At 44.1% G+C, this 21,793-nt stretch overlaps 1 protein-coding gene across 1 annotated transcript; it reads right to left on the minus strand.

The window, feature by feature from the left end:
• Positions 1-18,157: 18,157 nt before the first annotated feature.
• Positions 18,158-20,506, minus strand: LOC134352322 (interferon gamma-like). The gene is made up of 4 exons (XM_063059622.1): positions 20,344-20,506; positions 20,148-20,219; positions 19,864-20,055; positions 18,158-18,815 (listed from the first exon to the last, which is right to left on the minus strand). Exons 1-4 carry the CDS (start codon positions 20,455-20,457, stop codon positions 18,696-18,698), a joined length of 498 nt encoding a protein of 165 aa, XP_062915692.1. The 5' UTR covers positions 20,458-20,506; the 3' UTR covers positions 18,158-18,695.
• Between the last annotated feature and the right edge of the window lie 1,287 nt (positions 20,507-21,793).

Genomic DNA, 21,793 nt, shown 5'->3' on the forward strand with positions numbered 1-21,793 from the left:
GCTTCAGATCACCCCTGTGGACTGAATACAGTTTGTCCACAAAGTGATTGCGCAATCTGTGTTTGGCTTCTCCAATGTACAGAAGAGAACACGATGTATACCAAATGCAGTACACTAGATTGGAAAGAAGTACAAGTTTATCACTGCTTCACTTGGAAAGACTGTGTGTTTCTGGATGCTGGGAAAGGAAGAGGTGAAAGGCAGGTGGTGTTTCACCAGCCACTGCAAGGGAAAGTGCCATAAGAAAGGAGATTGTTGGTGGGAACAGAAGAACAAACCAGGAAGTCATAAAGTAAATGATCTCTGTGAACTGCAAAAAGGGGATGAAAAGAGAAGATGTGGTAGGACCTCTTTGAAGATGTCAGAAATGGGGAGAATAATCGGTTGAATGCAGAAGCTTGTGGGGTGAAAAGTGATGCCCTTCCTCGATGTTCTCCCATTGTTGAAAGACGCTTGACCACATGACATTAACTTATAACATGCAAGAAAGTCTGCAGATGCTGGAAATCCAAAACTAGAACTCTCAAACAATGCACACAAAGTGCTGAAGGACTCAGCAGGTCAGGCAGCATCTTTGGAAATGAATAGAGTGTCGATGTTTTGGGCCAAGACCGTGTCCTGAAGATGGGTCTCAGACCTAAATGATCACTATCTATTCACATCCATAGATGCTGCCTGACCTGCTGAGCTCCTCCACTATTTTATCTGTGTGTCACAATGGGGCGCTGGTAAACGGACCCAAATGCAAGACACAGACACTGAAGTACTAGGAACAGGACAAGTATGCAGGACCTGAGCTAGGACATGGACAAGAAAAAGGGAAACCGGACAAAGAACTATGAACTAGGAGCCTAGGTTTGAACCCCGAGCCAGAGACTGGACAAGGACCCAGAACCTGGGTCTTGCTCGGGCTTGGGATGCAGAACCAGGCAAGGACATATCATGACTGCAGGACTGGAGGCTTGGGGTCTTGGCTCCTGAGGCTTGGAGACAGGCTTGGGGTCTTGGCTATGAGGCTTGGAGACAGGCTTGGGGTCTGGGCTCTTGAGGCTTGGAGACAGGCTTGAGGTCTTGGCTCTTGAGGCCTGGAGACAGGCTTGGGGTCTGGGCTCTTGAGGCTTGGAGACAGGCTTAGGGTCTGGGCTCTTGAGGCTTGGAGACAGGCTTGGGGTCTTAGCTATGAGGCTTGGAGACAGGCTTGGGGTCTTGGCTCTTGAGGCTTGGGGACAGGCTTGGGGTCTGGGCTCTTGAGGCTTGGAGACAGGCTTGGGGTCTGGGCTCTTGAGGCTTGGAGACAGACTTGGGGTCTTGGCTATGAGGCTTGGAGACAGGCTTGGGGTCTGGGCTCTTGAGGCTTGGAGACAGGCTTGGGGTCTTGGCTCTTGAAGCTTGGAGACAGGCTTGGGGTCTGGGCTCTTGAGGCTTGGAGACAGGCTTGGGGTCTTGGCTCTTGAGGCTTGGAGACAGGCTTGGGGTCTTGGCTTTTGAGGCTTGGAGACAGGCATGGGGTCTGGGCTCTTGAGGCTTGGAGAGGCTTGGGGTCTGGGCTCTTGAGGCTTGGAGACAGGCTTGGGGTCTGGGCTCTTGAGGCTTGGAGACAGGCTTGGGGTCTTGGCTATGAGGCTTGGAGACAGACTTGGGGTCTTGGCTCTTGAGGCTTGGAGACAGGCTTGGGGTCTTGGCTATGGGGCTTGGAGACAGGCTTGGGGTCTTGGCTCTTGAGGCTTGGAGACAGGCTTGGGGTCTTGGCTCTTGAGGCTTGGAGACAGGCTTGGGGTCTGGGCTCTTGAGGCTTGGAGACAGGCTTGAGGTCTTGGCTCTTGAGGCTTGGAGACAGGCTTGGGGTCTTGGCTCTTGAGGCTTGGAGACAGGCTTGGGGTCTTGGCTATGAGGCTTGGAGACAGACGGGGTCTTGGCTATGAGGCTTGGAGACAGACTTGGGCTCTTGGCTATGAGGCTTGGAGACAGGCTTGGGGTCTGGGCTCTTGAGGCTTGGGGACAGGCTTGGGGTCTGGGCTCTTGAGGCTTGGGGACAGGCTTGGGGTCTTGGCTCTTGAGGCTTGGAGACAGACTTGGGGTCTTGGCTATGAGGCTTGGAGAGAGGCTTGGGGTCTTGGCTCTTGAGGCTTGGAGACAGGCTTGAGGTCTTGGCTCTTGAGGCCTGGAGACAGGCTTGGGGTCTGGGCTCTTGAGGCTTGGAGACAGGCTTGGGGTCTTAGCTATGAGGCTTGGAGACAGGCTTGGGGTCTTGGCTCTTGAGGCTTGGGGACAGGCTTGGGGTCTGGGCTCTTGAGGCTTGGAGACAGGCTTGGGGTCTTGGCTCTTGAGGCTTGGAGACAGGCTTGGGGTCTTGGCTTTTGAGGCTTGGAGACAGGCATGGGGTCTGGGCTCTTGAGGCTTGGAGACAGGCTTGGGGTCTGGGCTCTTGAGGCTTGGAGACAGGCTTGGGGTCTGGGCTCTTGAGGCTTGGAGACAGGCTTGGGGTCTTGGCTATGAGGCTTGGAGACAGACTTGGGGTCTTGGCTCTTGAGGCTTGGAGACAGGCTTGGGGTCTTGGCTATGGGGCTTGGAGACAGGCTTGGGGTCTTGGCTCTTGAGGCTTGGAGACAGGCTTGGGGTCTTGGCTCTTGAGGCTTGGAGACAGGCTTGGGGTCTTGGCTATGGGGCTTGGAGACAGGCTTGGGGTCTTGGCTCTTGAGGCTTGGAGACAGGCTTGGGGTCTTGGCTCTTGAGGCTTGGAGACAGGCTTGGGGTCTGGGCTCTTGAGGCTTGGAGACAGGCTTGAGGTCTTGGCTCTTGAGGCTTGGAGACAGGCTTGGGGTCTTGGCTCTTGAGGCTTGGAGACAGGCTTGGGGTCTTGGCTATGAGGCTTGGAGACAGACGGGGTCTTGGCTATGAGGCTTGGAGACAGACTTGGGCTCTTGGCTATGAGGCTTGGAGACAGGCTTGGGGTCTGGGCTCTTGAGGCTTGGGGACAGGCTTGGGGTCTGGGCTCTTGAGGCTTGGAGACAGGCTTGGGGTCTTGGCTCTTGAGGCTTGGAGACAGACTTGGGGTCTTGGCTATGAGGCTTGGAGAGAGGCTTGGGGTCTTGGCTCTTGAGGCTTGGAGACAGGCTTGAGGTCTTGGCTCTTGAGGCCTGGAGACAGGCTTGGGGTCTGGGCTCTTGAGGCTTGGAGACAGGCTTGGGGTCTGGGCTCTTGAGGCTTGGAGACAGGCTTGGGGTCTTAGCTATGAGGCTTGGAGACAGGCTTGGGGTCTTGGCTCTTGAGGCTTGGGGACAGGCTTGGGGTCTGGGCTCTTGAGGCTTGGAGACAGGCTTGGGGTCTGGGCTCTTGAGGCTTGGAGACAGGCTGGGGTCTTGGCTATGAGGCTTGGAGACAGGCTTGGGGTCTTGGCTCTTGAGGCTTGGAGACAGGCTTGGGGTCTTGGCTATGAGGCTTGGAGACAGACTTGGGGTCTTGGCTATGAGGCTTGGAGACAGGCTTGGGGTCTTGGCTATGAGGCTTGGGGTCTTGGCTATGAGGCTTGGAGACAGGGTTGGGGTCTGGGCTCTTGAGGCTTGGAGACAGTTTTGGGGTCTGGGCTCTTGAGGCTTGGAGACAGGCTTGGGGTCTGGGCTCTTGAGGCTTGGAGACAGGCTTGGGGTCTGGGCTCTTGAGGCTTGGAGACAGGCTTGGGGTCTGGGCTCTTGAGGCTTGGAGTCTGGGCTCTTGAGGCTTGGAGACAGGCTTGGGGTCTGGGTTCTTGAGGCTTGGAGACAGGCTTGGGGTCTTGGCTATGAGGCTTGGAGACAGGCTTGGGGTCTTGGCTATGAGGCTTGGAGACAGGCTTGGGGTCTTGGCTATGAGGCTTGGAGACAGACTTGGGGTCTTGGCTATGAGGCTTGGAGACAGGCTTGGGGTCTTGGCTCTTGAGGCTTGGAGACAGGCTTGGGGTCTGGGCTCTTGAGGCTTGGAGACAGGCTTGGGGTCTGGGCTCTTGAGGCTTGGAGACAGGCTTGGGGTCTGGGCTCTTGAGGCTTGGAGACAGGCTTGGGGTCTTGGCTATGAGGCTTGGAGACAGACTTGGGGTCTTGGCTATGAGGCTTGGAGACAGGCTTGGGGTCTTGGCTATGAGGCTTGGAGACAAGCTTGGGGTCTTGGCTCTTGAGGCTTGGAGACAGGCTTGGGGTCTTGGCTCTTGGAATGCGGAGGCTGATAACTTGGATGCTGGAGCTCGGAGACAGACTGGGAACTGTACATTAACATAGAGCTGAGACTCATCTTTAACACGACACTAACATGAGACTGGACAGAATATAGACATAGAGCTGGGACTTATTCTTAGACAAGCTGGGACTCAACTTCATCTCCACACCAAGGTGGGACAGGTCCCTCCTTCGGGTAACAGCAGAATGGCCAGACTTACCCAACAGAGGGGAGGACAAGACAAGACAGATCCCCTCACAGGGCAACAGCAGAATGGGCTGACTTACCCCACGGAGGCAAGGACAAGATAAAACAGATCCCCCCGCAGGGCAACGGCAGAATGGCCTGACTTGCCCCACAGAGGCGAGGGCAAGAAGAGACAAACACCAAGGAACGACAGACAGTTCCATCTTTGCATCAGGGTTGCTCCGAGTTGCAGTTTGGCCAGCAACCTCAGCTGGCTACGGAAACAGCTAGATCCCTACCTAGCTTGGAGTGGCTAGCAGCCACTTAGCTGGCTCGGGAAACAGCTGAATCCATACAGCAAAGGTAGCTCCGACTACCAACAGCAAGGTTCCATGAAGTGATGGTTCTCCAACATGGCCTAAAGATGGCAAGTGGCCACTCTAGCCTTCCACCAGCAGGTTGCTCCCAAGAAATCTTGACAAGACAAACCAACAGCCCACACTCAACCCCAAGGCTATTTATATTCTAAGCCCCAAGATGGGAATCAGGTGCCTATTATTAACTCAAACAAAACAAGGGACAGCTGGAAGACCTGGAGTCCTGAGCCCACGGACCAGACCGTGAACGGAAATGCAGACTTCACGGACCAGACCATGACAGTGTGTTGCTCTCCATTTCCTACATTTCTGTTTTCACCCTCTCTCCCCCAAGATGGAACAAAGATAAAGCTTCCCTGGTTCTCGGCTTCCACCACACCAGCCTCCAAATGCAACAGATTTGTTTCAGCACACTGTAACCTTCCGGGTTCTGCAGCTTCAGGTAACTTGATTTCTTGAATTGTATCTGTCATTTCTAATTATAGCTCCATTTCTTTCCTTTGTCTTACTGAACTTGTCCTCCTACACGGCGTTTTGCAACTCCCACAATCTTTTGTCTAGATTCTATCCTTCATGTGCTCTCTCTAACTTCTCGCTAATCAAGATGCAACTCCCCTTCCTGTCTTACCTCCACCTCTATCCTTCCTATAGCACCGTTACCTAAGGTGACAGTCTTGTTCCTCCCTCACCTATCTGCTTTCCGTCACTCCCTGCTGTGCTCCTGCCTGTCCCATCTACTGAACCTGCTCCCTTTAACTTCTGCTTCAAACTTCTGATCTGCCTCACTGCTATTTCACAGTTGAAAGTATATTTATTAACAATGCACACATGCAGTAAACAACCCTGAGATTTGTCTTCCCACTGACAGACACAAAACAAAGAAACACCATGGAAACCATTCAAAGAAAACATCAAACACCCAACACACAAATGGTAAAAAAAAGGAGTGAGACACAGAATGTTAAACATCAAACCACAGAGTCATTGAAACAGTCTAGGAATGTTCAGTTCAGTTCAATTTAGCGCTGTGTCATTCGTTGCCTGCAGGCCGCAGAACCAGTTCACCCTGATCAAAACCGCATAAAATAGCCATAAATAAAGCAGTGGTCCCCAACCATCGGGCTGCAAAGCATGTGCTACCAGGCCACGAGGAAACGATAGGATTTGGCGATATGAAACGATATGAATCAGCTGCACCTTTCCTCATTCCCTGTCACGCCCACTGTTGGAACTTGAACGCACGTGAGGTCATTGCGCACGCGAGCTCATTACCCACGCTTCATCCATGTCAGTGCGGGAAGAAGATCAACTCCTCGAGCTTGCAAATGACGGCGGGCTGAAAAGTATGCCTGACATAACATTTCTGCCGGCATTCTGGATCAAAGTCAAGGCTGAATATCCTGAGTGGCCACAAAAGCATTGAAAACATTGCTTCCATTTCCAACATCATATCCCTGCGAAGCGGGGTTTTCTGCAATGAATGCAGTGAAAACTAAATTGTGGAATAGACTGGACATAAGGAACCCCCTTCGAGTATCGCTGTCTCCCATCACCCCTCGATGGGACCGTCTTGTTGCAGGGAAACAAGCCCAGGGCTCCCACTGATTCAGCGATATTGGTGTGTTGCAATGATTTTATATGTTCATACGAGGAAAATATGCGCTGCGTGTTTAATATTAAATTCGTTAGATAAACCCTTTTAGAACGAAATTGGGTGTATGAGCCACTTATAAGTGACTTAGATGATTTATCACCTATATTCCGGTCGTGATTAACAGCCCCCCGCGCCCCCCCGTCAGCCAGTCCACAAGAATATTGTCAATATGAAACCAGTCCACGGTGCAAAAAAGGTTGGGGACCCCTGAAATAAAGGAGTAACCAGAGACCAGAAACACATCATAACATGAACTACAGAGTCCAAAGCACCAAGTGCGTCAATTAAACCTTTCCCAAGACTCCGGCACCATCCTCCAGTAGCAAGAGGAATTGAGAGACTTGCCAAAGGCAGGTGTCTTCCTCCAGGAGCAACGAGCAAGAACGAGAGAGACAGGTCAAACACAGGCACTTTCTCCTTTCCCTCCTCAACCCCAACTCCTGCCAGACTAATTTAAACCATCCTAAGTGGTTCTAGCAAATGACCTCACAAGGCTAATTGCCTCCAATTCAGGAACAACTTTGTACAGGTCTCCACTGCCCTAGAAGAGATCTCAATGTTCCTGCTTCCTGCACCAGCCATGCATTTATCTACCGTAACTTCTTATTCCTAGTCTCAATAGTATGTGGCACTGGGAGTCAAAGATTTCTACTCGAGGTTCTGCTTTTAAACCTCCTGCAGAACTGTCTATATTCACTCGGCAGCGCCTCTTCCACCTTTCCACCATATCATTTGTTTTTATTTAATAATAAAATGTTCTAAAGCAGCTAATGAGATCATTATCATGTGCTTCTTGTAGGAATTTCCTCTGCACAAAATGACTCACAACCCTTGATTTTTTTTTGTTTAATAATGAGGTGGTGGGATGATCTGCCTCATCTTTGGCTGCAATACAAACAAGGATCTCATAAACTTTTGTGTGAAAAGTGCAGAATAGGTGTATTTTTAATGTAAGACCATTTAATTGATTTTGAATTTTGTATCATTCCTTCGCTCCATTCTCATGCTTCGGACACTGATATATCATGGGAGGACAATTACTTGGGCACTTAGTTTCAGGAGTCAGCCACACTACTTGGATTAGATACTACAGAACTGGCCAGCCAAGAAGGACACATATACATGACTAAGAAGGAGCAGATATGGGGATGCAGAAGTTAGCACTGACGCCGTTTAAGTCCGAGCACTCATTCAACAGGTTCAACGTTCTTGCATCCTGTGAGGACGAAAGCCGAAACTGCTGGAAGGATGAGTCACAACACCTTTGAACATCATTGGTTCTTATGTGCCGTGTCATATGACGTGGGCGATCATGGTCTTTCCATGACCAGAATTGTTCTTGGCAAATTTTTCTATAGAAGTGGTTTGCCATTGCCTTCTGCGCAGTGCATTTACAAGACACGTGACCCCAGCCATTATCAATACTCTTCAGAGATTGCCTGCCTGGTGTCAGTGGTCACATAGCCAGGACATACTAAGCACCAGCTGCTCATTCTACTATCCATCATCCGCTCCCTGGGCCTCATGTGACCCTGAGCAGAGGTGCCGAGCAGGAGCTGCACCTTGCCCAAGGGTGACCGGTGAGCTAGTAGAGGGAGGGAGCGCCTCACACTTCCTCTGGTAGAGACGTATCTCCACCCTGCCACCAACTTCATAGATAAGGCTATTTGAAATATCTCAAGGTAATTAACTTTTAGAAGAAATAGACAAAATGAAAGAGGAGAGATGGCCTTAATAATAAAAAATGGGATAAATGATTGTATTGCAGCCAGTGAGGTTTTGTTGTTGTCATAGAAAAGGGAGCAGCCTCATCCCACCACCTCACTGTAAAAAAAAATCAGCGGGCTTCCACTTAGAAAGTAGACTCTAGCCTAAACATAGAGGTTATAATATTAGCGTAAAGGGGTTAAAAAAAAGTTTAAAGGGTATCTGAAGAGGAACTTGTTTCAAGTAGAAGCTGGTAGGAATCTAGAATGCACTGCCCAAGGGTATAGTAAAGGAGCATTTAGGATCGAGAGATCATAGTATGATAAACCTTTCTATAAACATTTGAAAGAATTTGGTTCAACCTGAAAACAGATTTGTATCTTTAAACAAAGCAGATTACCAAGAAATGATGTATTGGTATTAGTATTGGTTTATTGTTGTTACATGTACCAAGATACAGTGAAAAGCTTTTCTTGCATATAGTTTATATATATATCGAATCATTACACAGTGCATTGAGTCAGAATAAGGTCAAACAATACCAATTCAGAATAAAGTGCAAAGGCTATTGAAAAAGTGCAGTGCAGGGAAACAATAAAGTGCAAGATCATAACAAGATAGATTGTGAGGACAAGTGTCCATCTTTTTGAACAAAAGGTCTATTCAGGAGTCTGATAGCCATGGAATGGGAGTCATCCTTGAGCTTGGTTGCACATTCTTTCAGGATTTTGTATCTTCTGCCCAATTGGAGAGGGATGAAGAGAGAATGCCGAGTGTCGATGCTCAATTAGAAAAATACGTTAAAAATACGACAGTAAACAAGTGATGTCTATTATTTTAAGAATTAGTGCAGAGATTTAATTAGCATTAGTATTAACTTAGTATTTAAGTTATTAATGGAACTGAAACCGAATAAATTGTCAAAACTAGGTGAGCTGCATCTACCTTGTTAGGAGTTTGAGGAGATTTGCTATATCACCAAAGACTCTTGCAAATTTTTATGGATGCATGGTGGAGATAATTTTGACTGGTTGTTTTACAGTTTGGTATGGAGCCTTCAATGCACTGGATTTAAAAAAGCTGCCAAGGGTTGTAGACTCAGACAGCTTCATCAAGGACACAAGCCTCCCCACCACTGAGGACATCTTCAAAAGACGCTGCCTTAAGAAGTCAACAACTATCATTAAGTAGACTTACCAGCCATGACATTCTTTCTCCTCGTTACTACCATCAGGAAGAGGGTACAGGAGCCTGGACACCCTCACATTGAGAATTAGGAACAGTGTCTTTCCCTTGTTTGATCTGCCAAAGCTCTCTGCTCTTTTTCTTGCAACTGTCTCTGCCCTCATGTCACAAAGGCAGATTATCAGATTATCCATGTCCTAAACATGCTGGGATGATAGGCCAGAACATCCCAATCCTTCTCCTTCATGTTTGTAACAATTGCTATTGCAGTGACACAGTTAATAACCAGGCAACGATGATTAATCTTTTCAATTAATCCCAATTCAGTTATAGGATTATTATTTTAATATTTAAGTCCTCATTTCTTACAAGCAGCTAAAAATTGACTAAATTAACCTTGGCCACTATGCTTAAAAATGCAGACTGTCACTTTTAAGATCATTGCTGTGCCAGAAGCGTGCTTGATATGTGAGTAAAAAGAGCATGGTAGTGCATTGAAAGTGGAGGTAAACTTCATTGCCGATAGATCTTCGACCACTTCCTGTATCTTGGAAATGGAGAGGTGGTTTCCTGAGATACAAGAAGTGGTCGGAGCTTTTCAGAGTTTAACCATGAACTTTTATTGTCAGAGGGCAATGGGGTGAAGGTGGAGTGAGTTGACAGAAAGATATTATTTCAAGGAAGCTGAGTGTAAAGTACATCCTCTTCTGTGCTTCAGAGGGTCCATCAAGGAGGTTGAACACAGAACTATTCTGCCCATGATGATGTGCTGACCCACACATACCTACTCTATGATCAATCTAACCTTTCCCTCCCACACAGCTCACAACCTTCCACCTTCTTACATCCAAGTAAACTCTAAGAGAAGAGTCTTTTAAATGTCCCTATTGCTCCAGCCTCTACCACCACTCTGGGCAGTGCATTCCAGACACCCACCACTCTCCATGTAAAAAAAAAACCCTCCGTCTGACACCCTTCACTCACCTTAAACAGATGTCCTTTGCAACACACACACACAAAATGCTGGAGGAACTCAGCAGATCAGGTAGTATCTTTGGAAATTTATAGATAGTGGACGTTTTGGGCCGAGACCCTTCTTCAGGACTGAGAAGGAAGGGGGAAGAAACCAGGATAAAAGCGTGGGGGGCCGAGGAAGGAGCTTAGTTGGAGGGTGATAGGTAAAGCCAGGTGGGTGGGAAAGGTCAAAGGTTGGAGAAGAAAGAATCTGATAGAAAAGGAGATTGGCCATAGGAGAAAAGGAAGAAGGAGGGGACCCAGGGGGAAGTAATAGGCAGGTGAGAAAAGGTAAAAGGTCAGAGTGGGTAATAGAGGAGGGCAGGGGTGGGGGAATTGGTTATCAGGAGGAGAAACTGATAGTCATGCTATCAGATTGGAGGCTCCTCAGACAGAATATAAGGTGTTGCTCCTCCAACCTGAGGGTAGCCTCACAAAAATTAGAATTAAAATGTTTGGCCACCAGGAAGTCTCACTTGCGGTGGGCAGTGCGGAGGTGCTTGACGAAGCGGTCCCGTAATTCATGATGAGTCTCACCAAAGTAGAGGAGGTCGGATGGGGAGCACCGGAACAATAGATGGCCTTAGCCAATTCATACAGGAAGTGTTGCCTCACCTGGAAGGACTGTCTGGGGCCCTGAATGGAGGTGAGGGAGGAGGTGTATGGGCCGGCGTAGCACTTAAGCCACTTGCAGGGATAAGAGCCGGGAGGGCAATTAGTGGGGAGGGACAACTGGACAAGGGAATCACAAAGGGAACTATCTCTGTGGAAAGTGGAGAGTGGGGGAATGGGGGGAGGTAAAGTTATGTCAGGTTAAGTGGCCAATACCAAATGCCCTCTGGTGTTGGCCACTGCAGCCCTGGGAAATAAATGCTGGCTGTCATTCCATCTAAGCCTCTGATAATCATATACACATCTATCAAGTAGTCTCTCAGCCTCCTTTGGTGCATAGAGAAAATCCCTAGCTTGCTCACCCTTTCCTCAAAAAACATTTTCTCTCATCTAGGCAGGGTCCGGATTAATCTCCTCAACACCCTATCTAAAACTTGCACATCCTTCCTATAATTTGGTGACTAGAGCTGAGTACTATACTCTAAGTGTAGTTTCACCAGAGTTTTATATACCTTTCAGCTTTTGAACTCAATTCCCTGACAAATGAAGGCCAGGGCACCATATGCCATCTTAAACACCTTATCAATTGTGCAGCAACTGAGAGATCTATGGACATGGACTCCAAGATCCCTCTGTTCCATCACACTGCCAGGAATCCTTGAAACCTCCGCTTTCAATGTAACCTTGCAAAGTGTATCTCTTCAGAATTTTCCAGATTGAATTCTGTCTGCCACTTCTTGGCCCAAATCCATTGCAACTTACAACAACCTTCTACAGTATCCACCACACCACCAAACTTCATGTCATCTGTACTTACTAACCCTCCCCTCCACATTTTCATCCAAATCATTTATAAATTTCACTAAGGGCAGTGGCGGCAGAACTGAGCTCTGAGGAACATAACTAGTCACAAATCTCCAGGCAAGAATATGTTCATCTGCTACCACCCTCTGCATCCTGCAGGCCAACCAGTTCCGAATTCACACAGCCATGTTTCCATAGATCCCAGGCCACGTGATCTTCTGAGTAGCCTACTAGGGGAAACCTTGTTAGACCTCTTACATATGCACCAGATCCACTGCTCTACCCTTCATCAGTTTGTTTTGTCACCTGCTCAAAAAAACTCCATTAGACTTATGAGGGTGGATGAGGGTAGCAAACCAATATCTGAGAGAATTAAGTGCTTTGATAGGAGATGAAACTCCCGATGTCCTGTCTCACTATCATCCTCCTGCTGTCCACATGAACTTTCCTAGTAAAGGTCCCTCACAAAGCCATTCTGACCATCACTAATAAGATTATGTGTCTCCAAATGCTCATAAATCATGTCCTTAAAAATCTTCTCCAATAGTTTGCCAACCACTGACCTTGTGCAGGACATTACTATTGCATTATGTTCGTTACAAGATTTCATAGGGTCTCTATTAATAGCAATATACTACAAAGAATGTGAACAATAAGGGCCAGTAAGTATAATTAGTAAAGCAAATTCAACTCCGTTTGATAGAACCTATGCTGCATGTGAAGATTCCTTGGCTACTGAGCAGCTATTCTGCAACTAGATCTAAAAATATTCTGTAGGTTTTAATGCAAAGGTTCACTTGACAATGGTGATGCTTTCATTGAGTTTAAATATAGGATCAACTTTTGTATGCTTCAAAAAATGCACAGGCATATACAAAGCTGACTTTCGGTTTGACTGTGCAGAAGTTAGCAGAATTGCCTTTATCAAGATGTTAATTAAAATTGTATGTTGGCCAGCTGACATATAATAGAAAATGTATAGAAGTGTCCAGCTGCAATTCAAATTGAACCTGATGGTGAGTCAGTAATATTTAATTGAAGTATACACAAACTGACCTGAAGAACCTGGAACAATAATGCTTTCTTGGTAAAGAAAATCACAAAGCACCAGAATCTGTGGGAGACCCATACCTTTGGTCCACATTCTAATCCTGTGCAATTATAAGTTAACTGCTTTTGCTATTACTGATGCAAACTGAGCGAAATTTTGCAAACTGAGCGAAATTTTGCCAACATGCTCACTCAAACTTTTAGCTACAGTAGTCTTTCCAACCCAATACCTTCCATTTAAGTCCATGTCAATTTTGAATTTCCTGGATATAACCTAGTTTGCTCAACACTTAGATTGAAAAATAATGATACGACATAAACTGGTATCTACCTGATCTCTGCAGATTTCACCTGTGAGCTTGTGTTCAGGGGCAGACTAAAACTTTGTGGGGGGGGGGTGCTGGTTGAGGGTGGCAAGCCAACGTCGGAGAAAATGAAGTGCTTTAATAAGAGATGCAGCTCCTCTTGTCCTCTCTCACTGCTCACATGCACTTTCCTAGCAAAGGTGAGCTTCTAAGGACTATGTTGCAGATCAATGGGACACTGAGTGGCCAGGGCTGGAGTGTCATGCATTGTACCTAACATGACATTCCAAGTCTCGATATGTTGGGACAGCCTACATGAACTTATCCACATGATTGCCCCTGTTGGTTTTGCATGTATTTGGCCTCTCTTCCAGTGGATGCTTAAATCATTGCAACAGTTCGCAAGGCACACAAAATGCGAGAGGAACTCAGCAGATCAGGCAGCATCTATGGAGGGGGATAGACGTTTGATGTTTCAGGCTGAGACCCTTCATCAGGACTGGAATAGAAGGGGGAAGAAGCAGGTGAGGGGAGGGGAGGGGAAGGAGTACAAGCTGGCAGGTACTGGTGAAACTAAGTGAGGGAGCAGATGGGTTGGAGGGGTAGGGAGTATAAAGTAAGAAGCTGGGAGGTGATAGGTGGAAGAGGTAAAAGGCTGAAGATGAAGGATTCTGATAGAAGAGGACAGTGGACTATGGGAATAGGAAGGGGGGTGCATCAGAGGAAAGTGGTGAGCATTTGAGGAGAATAGAAGGGGTAAGAGTGGAGCCAGAATGGGGAGTGAAATAAGAGAGAAGGAGGAGGGGGGAAGATTACCAGGAGTTAGAGAAATCAATGCTCATGCCATCAGGTTGGAGGCTACCAGACAGGATATGAGGTGTTGCTCCTCCAACATGAGTGTGGCCTCATTGTGGCAGCAGAGGAGGCCTTGGACGATATGCTGGAACAGAAATGGAAAGTTGAATTGGAATGGGTGGTCACCCAAAATTCCTGCCTTTTGTGGCATTTGAAGGTGTTCAATGAAATGGTCCCCAATCTACGTCGGATCTCATCGATGTACAGGAGTCTGCACTGGGAGCACCGGATATAGTAGATGACCCCAAAAGACTTAACGATGGAGCAAAATAACACTTATTTAGTTGTTCTTGCAGAAATATACTGTTCATCACCAGCCCTTGATATGTAGCATCTGTTTCCAGCCTAGAAAAGTTTCAGTAGTTCTTTACCTTATAAAGTGACATTTCTACTGATGTCCACAGCTCTTGATCTCTTATGTGAGTCATCAATCCCACCAAAATATATGTATTAGGTATGAGACAAGAATCCCTGACATCCATACATCATGTGACAACTCTGCAGAGATTTAAGACATGAATTAAGAGTTGTCAAGGTAAGAAATCTTAAGATTATCATGAAGTAAATTATCACTTACTCACTGCTGGCATTGTCCACATGAATCAGTGTTATGTGCAATATGGTTGAATGTATCCAAGTAGCACGTAACCCTTGTTCTATCTGCCTCCAATATCCTTGCATTCTGTCATTCCAGCATCTGGATGAGCAATTGAATCGCCAAGGCATGGCAGACTAAGGACAAAGTGTTGTTAACATGGGTGCATGATGGTTGCCATAGATATTGCAGGCCACAGCAGAGTCTGTATCAGTGCTGTGTGACTCCATGCAGAAGAAGGAATATGACAGGAGTGGACAGTCAACCATGGGAGGACGGACAGAAGGAGAAGGAGGGGCACCGAAGACAGCTGATGAGCATTTGAGGAGAAGAGAAGGGATAAGAGACAGAAAGGGGAATGGGAAGAGAGAGAAGTTGGAGGTGGGAGAAATTACCAGAAGTTAGAGAAATCAATGTTCATGCTGTTAGGTTGGAGGCAGATGTTACTTGCAAGATGGACAGAGGGCTGTTTCTGACTCTCTGTCTCTATGTAGGATTGTTTTTTTTTTCTTTTTGTGTAAGAAGGGAAAGAAGAAACTTGTGTGTTCAAGCAATGGTATATTTTGACTGGATGCATGAAGAACTTTGTTGGAGGTGACAATGGGAAAGAAACATAGCATTTCATAAAGATGAGAATAACTATTGTAGAGTGGAGATCTAAATGAGTAAGTGTATAGACAAAGAACTAGTGTTTGGAGTGATGCACTGAAATAGACTTTAAAGTGCAGATTAAGGGACGTGGAGCACCATGCACGTCAGAATATAGGTGAATGTGCCAATGTATTCACATTTTCTAATCTGAGGAGGTTATTAAATAGATTGCAGCTCTGAATCCAGGAGATCCTCTGCTCACTTCCAATGTAACATCCAGCCATGCTTTCTTTGTTGTCACCAACAGACATTTCCCTCCTGTTAACAGTTCTTAAATCCTCCAGCACAAGTTCAAATGAGGGCCCATTTAATCCAGTGCCAAACTTACCTCATTTGCATTCTATCTGAGAAGCCACCTGTTTGCAATTATCCATAAAACAATAATATAGATTTGTCAACATGCCCACTTACTCACTTTGGTTAAGAAAGCTGAAAAAATGTTAATATGAATGTTAAAATGCCACTGATCCAGCATACTACATAATTTTTTGAGTTTCTGGCAAACAATCCCTCCTTTCTTGGTTTATCAGAACATTAAAATTTACTCACAAGATCTAAGCTAAAAATATAAATTTAGAAAAGTATATATCAAATTAAAAGTAATCTAAAAGTGAAATAAAATAAGGAAAGAAAGATAGATTTAGGAAATAAAGTAAGATAAAATGTTAAAATATTTATCGAACTGATTAATGGAGAAACACTGAAAGAGTAATATTCAATTTTCAGACACAAATGTGAAATTATATTTCTCGTGAAAGCCTTTTTTGTCTTGCAGAATGAAACTGAGTGATGACCTAAATAAAGTTTTGAAGATTACAAAAGAATTATAAATGAATGTGAAATATAGTTAAGTGAAAAACTGTAAGTCAAAAGTATCAAATAATCATCGATAAATTAGGAAAGGAAATAATTGAAAACTTCCCCAACTAGAGAGCACTCAGGACCTGATATCCTTTATCAATGGGGCATGTTCAGGTAAAAACATGAGATTAAATAATAAGATGGGAAAAGTAGACGGCAATAGAGGTTTACACTAAAGAAGGAGGATGAAAGGAGGTTTAAGTGAAGCATAATATTGTTTGCCTGGTTGATATTATACAGCAAATTTTTTATCATTTTTCAGCGAAAAGGTTTCATTAAAAAAGCTATTGTTGGGATTCTAACATAACGGAAAATGCTGGAAGTACACAATCTGTCAGGCAGTATCTGTAGAGAAAAAAAATAAAGTTAGCATTTAAAGCCAATGAACTTTCATCAGAAAGAGGAAAATTGAAAACACGGGAAGTACTTGAAATATATTTTGGTCTTAAGGTTACTTTGGACAAATTTATGTTATAAAATTGGAAATTGAAGAATCAGGATTGTTAAAGGAGTTTGCATTGAAATTTGTCCCCTGTAAGTAGTACCTGAATGTATTACATCATAGCATCAGAGAAATGCAAGGTGCCTCCACAATTAAGTTCACTGCGTTCAATGGATTGACTTTCAGAGGAGATGTACAATACACTGAGGCTCCGTTGTACCATGCAGCACTACACAATGGGAATGAATTTCTCGGCAGATATGCCAAAGGTGTCGGGGAACATGATTTGAAACATGACTCATGTCTTCTGTAAGTATAAATATTAAAGCAAGTTGGCATTTTATCCTGATCTCCAAATCTAGTACTTGCCCATTTATTACACAGCCACAACTTATTGAGATTTCTAGAAAATTTGAGCACAACTATACCGAAAAATTAATATCAGGAATTGCCACATTCCGAGTCTAAACTTTGGACAGCAAAGAGGAAATTTCAGGTCACTAATCCTCCATCTGAATTGTGAACACACATCTCAGATATTGATTGCTGACCATCTGGCAGAATTTGGAAATTATTGCGTGAATCAATTACTTACTGAGAAGATCAGGGTTCATTGTTGAACATTGCTTCAATCTCCACTAGGTTTAAGGTTAGTCACTTTTGAACAGATGAACTAAGTACTGCTATAGAAAATTAGACTGATTCACCACCTCAGCCATCACTTCGGTGAAAAAAAACATCAATTTCCAACTTCCATTTACAGTTTTGCTTTAGCAGCATCTGCGATTCAAATAACACTGAGGCAAGTGTCCCTGGAGTCATTTTGTATTACTCCAGATTGAATGATGTCCAGTTATCATTGTAGAAGATCACACCTCCCCTTGAATTACTTTATTCAGTGTCTTTATCCCTTATCCATCTGTTGCTCAAATCTTCCATTAACTTATCATGCACTCTTTCGTCGAGCACCTCTACTCCATCCGTCACAAGTGGGACTTCCCGGTGGCCAAGCATCTTAATTCCGATTCCCATTCCAGTTCCAATATGTTGGTCCATGGCCTCCTCTTGTGCCAAGATGAGGCCTCCCTCAGGCTGCAGGAGCAACACCTTATATTCCATCTTGGTAGTCTCCAGCCTGATGGCATGAATATCGATTTCTCCTTCCAGTAAACAAATTTCCAACCCCTTCCTCTAATCCCCACTCTGACCTTTTAGCACTCCTCACCTGCCTATTACTTCGCCCTGGGTCCCCTCTGCCTTCCCTTTCTCCTACGGTCCACACTCCTCTCCTATCAGATTCCTTCTTCTCCAGCACACCCATGTGTTCCAGCTATCACCTTCCAGCTAACCTCCATCCCCTCCCACCACCTTTTTATTGTAGCATCTTCCCCATTCTTTCTCAGTCCTGAAGAAGAGTGTCAGCCCAAAACATTGACAGTTTATTGGTTTCCATAGATGTTGCCTGATCTGCTGAGTCCCTCCAGAATCCTGTGCGTGTTGCTTTTTGTTAAAAGCAGTTCCATTTAGCAAGGCCGAGCAATGTTCTGGCTGGCAAATTAGCTTGATGGTCAGATTTACACTTATTTAGAAGAGATTGGTTGAAAGCATTTGCTTCTTGTACAGATACAAACTCCGAAAATAAAGTTAATTTATGTATTTTATTCTGTTCATTAATCATACAATTCAGAGACCAATCTGACAAAAGTAGATTACAAATGTTCTTTTTTTTTAAAAAAAGATTTTGGTCATTGTGTTTTTCAAAGGTGAAACTTTTATAGTTTAGGTTTTAGTACAAACTAATATTGGCAGTCTCTCTTTGATGGAAAAAAATCAGTATTTCCTTCTGTGTGTCCTTCAAATTTTGCAAGATCATACCAGGTAGTTGTGAGTTCTACCAGAACTCTAACTCGCCAAAATTTATATCATGAGATTCATGCAGTTTAGGATGCTTGATCAAACGTACAAATAAATTTAGATAGGTGACTGCCAAATTGAAGTAGTACTCAAATTAATAAAAGTTTCACCTTCAATAGAAATTAATTTTCATAATTAATAAATAGTCAGTCCACTAATGCAAGAGAGCAGCAATTATAATATTATTGTAAACTTGTCAATACAGTAAATATAAATAATTAAATTAAAAATAAATATATTAAATTTGAATTATTACAGATGCCATGAATTACTCAACAACTGCAGTAAATTATCTTCAAGGCTTCTGTCTTCTGAGCATATTCCTCTTGCGTCTTCTTTTTCCCATCTCCTGCATTTGTCCTAAAAATACTTCAAGTTCAAGAATCGCTTTACGCTGTATCATTTGATCGTCCCACTGTCAAAGAGAGGTAGAAACATTAATTTGCATCTATGGGCAAAAAGGCACAAGATCACCAGAAAGTAGGAGCTAGAGTAAGCCACTCTGCCTGAGGCCTGCCCTTCCGTTCAACATGTTTATGGCTGATGTATACTGGCCTCAACTCGTCTTCTGTACCCGTACCCTACAACCATCAAAAACATAAATATTTCTCTATTGTCATATTAAATATATCTAATGATCTGGACTGCATCACGCTATGAGGCAGCGAGTTTCAGAGATTCATTACTATCTGCGAATTAAACATCCACTCACCACAGTTTTAAATGACCAGCCCCTTATGTCCCATATTATGACTCTCCTGCTACTGAAAACATTTCAACATCTACCCTGTCAATCCCCTTTAGATTCTTATAAGTTTGAATAAGGTCACCTCTCATTCTTCTTAACCCGAAGGAATATTGGCTCAATCTGTCTAGGGGCCCTTAATAGAACAACCCTCTCATTCCAGGAATTAGCTGGTGGATCTACAATGTCACTGTATCCTTCTGTAGGTCAGGAAGCCAAACTGAGCATTGTATTCCATATGTGACTTCTCCAACACTCTGGACAAATGAAACACAACCTCCCTATTCTTAAACTCCAAACCTTTCACAATAAAAGCCAAAATGACATTTGCCTTCTTAACCATATGTTGGATCTGCCTCCTAACTTTTTGTGAATTGTACACTAGAACACCTAGATCGCTGTGGTCTTCACTTGTTTGCATCTCTCTCCACTTAGACAATATTTGCCTTTTGATTCCTCTTCCCCACAAGTGCATGACTTCTCACTTCATTACACTAAAATCCATCGGCAGATTTTCACCCAATCACTCAATCTCTCCAAATTGCATTGCAGAATTACAATGTCCTCACCTCAACACCGACTTACATATCATCGGCAACTTTGGAAACATTACATTTTATTCCCCATCAGGTTATTAATGTAAATAGGAAACAATTGCAGCACCTCACTAATTACATCATTGAGAGAGCATTGTGAAATCAATAAAATAGGTACTTACTTTAATATTCTCCAATTCCTTGAGGTCATTGAGAAGAGAAGAGTACGTGTCAGATCTCAGCCACTCTTGCAAGCCATTTGCAATGGTGTTGATGGCTTGCTTGGCTTTACTATCCTGATGAGGTTTCAGATTTTCAAAGAAGTTTAAATACCATCTCACAATAGCACTCAGCATAATGCCTGATTCATTAGCCTGAAATACAAATTAAAGCAATTAAAGAATGTAATAATTACAAATAATTGTATTCAAGTACAAAAAAGAAGCAACTTTGAGTTTAATCTCACCTTCAAATTATGTTTCTGCCATATTTTAATGAACTTCGCCCCTCCGTCAGCAACCTCATGATGATTTATGTTCTGGAAATAATTTGAATCAAATCAGTAAACTAAACATTTACACTCCTGTATCACTATTGAGTTTGATATGAGTAACTTATACTAAAACAAATCAAATGTATTAAATATCAAAGTCGATACTTACAAATAATCCCTTTAGATGCTTTAGTGGATCTGCCAATGATTGCAGTGGGACACCCCATACAGAATCTGAAAGCAGACAGCCTGCCAGTCCAATGATGAAATATCTCAGAAGCATCGTGACTCAAAATCAACAAGTCGATAAAGGACCAATATGTATCTGCGCGTTTTCTCAGATCTGGCTCAAGGAAGACTGATGCCCAGCAATGTTCCTGCTTACATTTATACCTGACATGCGTATATTTTTAGCTTTGCAAAAAAACCCAGTTCACACATTGCATTGAAGTTCTGATGGTGTTAGATAGGATGGGACAAATTTTTGTGAGCCTGAGGTTTGGTTTGTGAGGTTTCAGTTAATAATTTCCTCCAGACAAAGCAACACCCAATTAGATTTCGTAGATCCTAAGATCTCTGCTCTATAGGGTTTTCAGGGATCCTTCGAAAGAATGTTGCATCACATCAATTTCTGGTGTGGGAAAATCTCTGTGGTTGGGTGGGCCACCAGCGTCAAAAGGAGTTGTCATTCCTGCCAGTAATGGTAAGCTTACTGAGTAATTATTTCTTTTATATGGTAAAATGTGAGGTTGCTTAGGATATGACAAAGGGCATCATCAAAGGTTTGAAACTCATCAAATAATCAGTCTCCTCGGAATTTGAAATCCACAAATAGCCTAACGCTTATTCTATGCAAAGACATTTATACATACAGAATTCAGCTGTTGCATAATTGTGATTGTCATTGTTACTACTGATATATATTATAATTTCTCCTGAAGTTCAGGTATCAAAGTAATTACTAATTTTTCTCAGGTATCCCTTTATGGACTGGGATGCATGAACTTCTACAGAACCAGCTCATCAACCTAATGTAGTATAAATTTGAAATCAAGCTTTGAACTTATTATCAGAGAATCTAATGACTTTCAGGCATTTTCTATGATGATAATGTCATGTTATATTTAATGATAAAACAACTATAGGGCCTGTGATAGTCCATGTTAATTCAATTCTAGCTTGCATCAGTAATTAATGTGAGTCAAGGAAGTCAGCTTGAAACTGGAGGTTTTCACACTTTGTCAGACTCATCTCTTTGGTTATACGACTGAAGCAATCATCTCTTTTGGAAGTGCAAACAGATCAGCAACCTTTCACCAAGCAAGGCCCAGCACAGCAGAATTCTACCCTGAAAGGATGTGTATGTGTTTTTTTTTTCCATTTCTTTCCGCAGTAGAGAATGTCAGACCGCAAGCTAATATTTCCTTGCACTCCTGGCATTTCACTAGATTACACTGGAAACCTAACCACAAAGAGAAGAAATTAGCTTGAAGCTGTGGTTGCAGTAGGAACCAATTACACAGGGAAATGATGGGACTCCTTGCTTTCCGAGTTCAAGGGGCTGGAAACCATGCAGAGGGAAATGTTACTCCCTCAGGATCTTGTATGCTTTGCTTTCA

The sequence above is a fragment of the Mobula hypostoma genome, chromosome 9 (assembly GCF_963921235.1).
Source record: "Mobula hypostoma chromosome 9, sMobHyp1.1, whole genome shotgun sequence".
NCBI lineage: Eukaryota > Metazoa > Chordata > Chondrichthyes > Myliobatiformes > Myliobatidae > Mobula > Mobula hypostoma.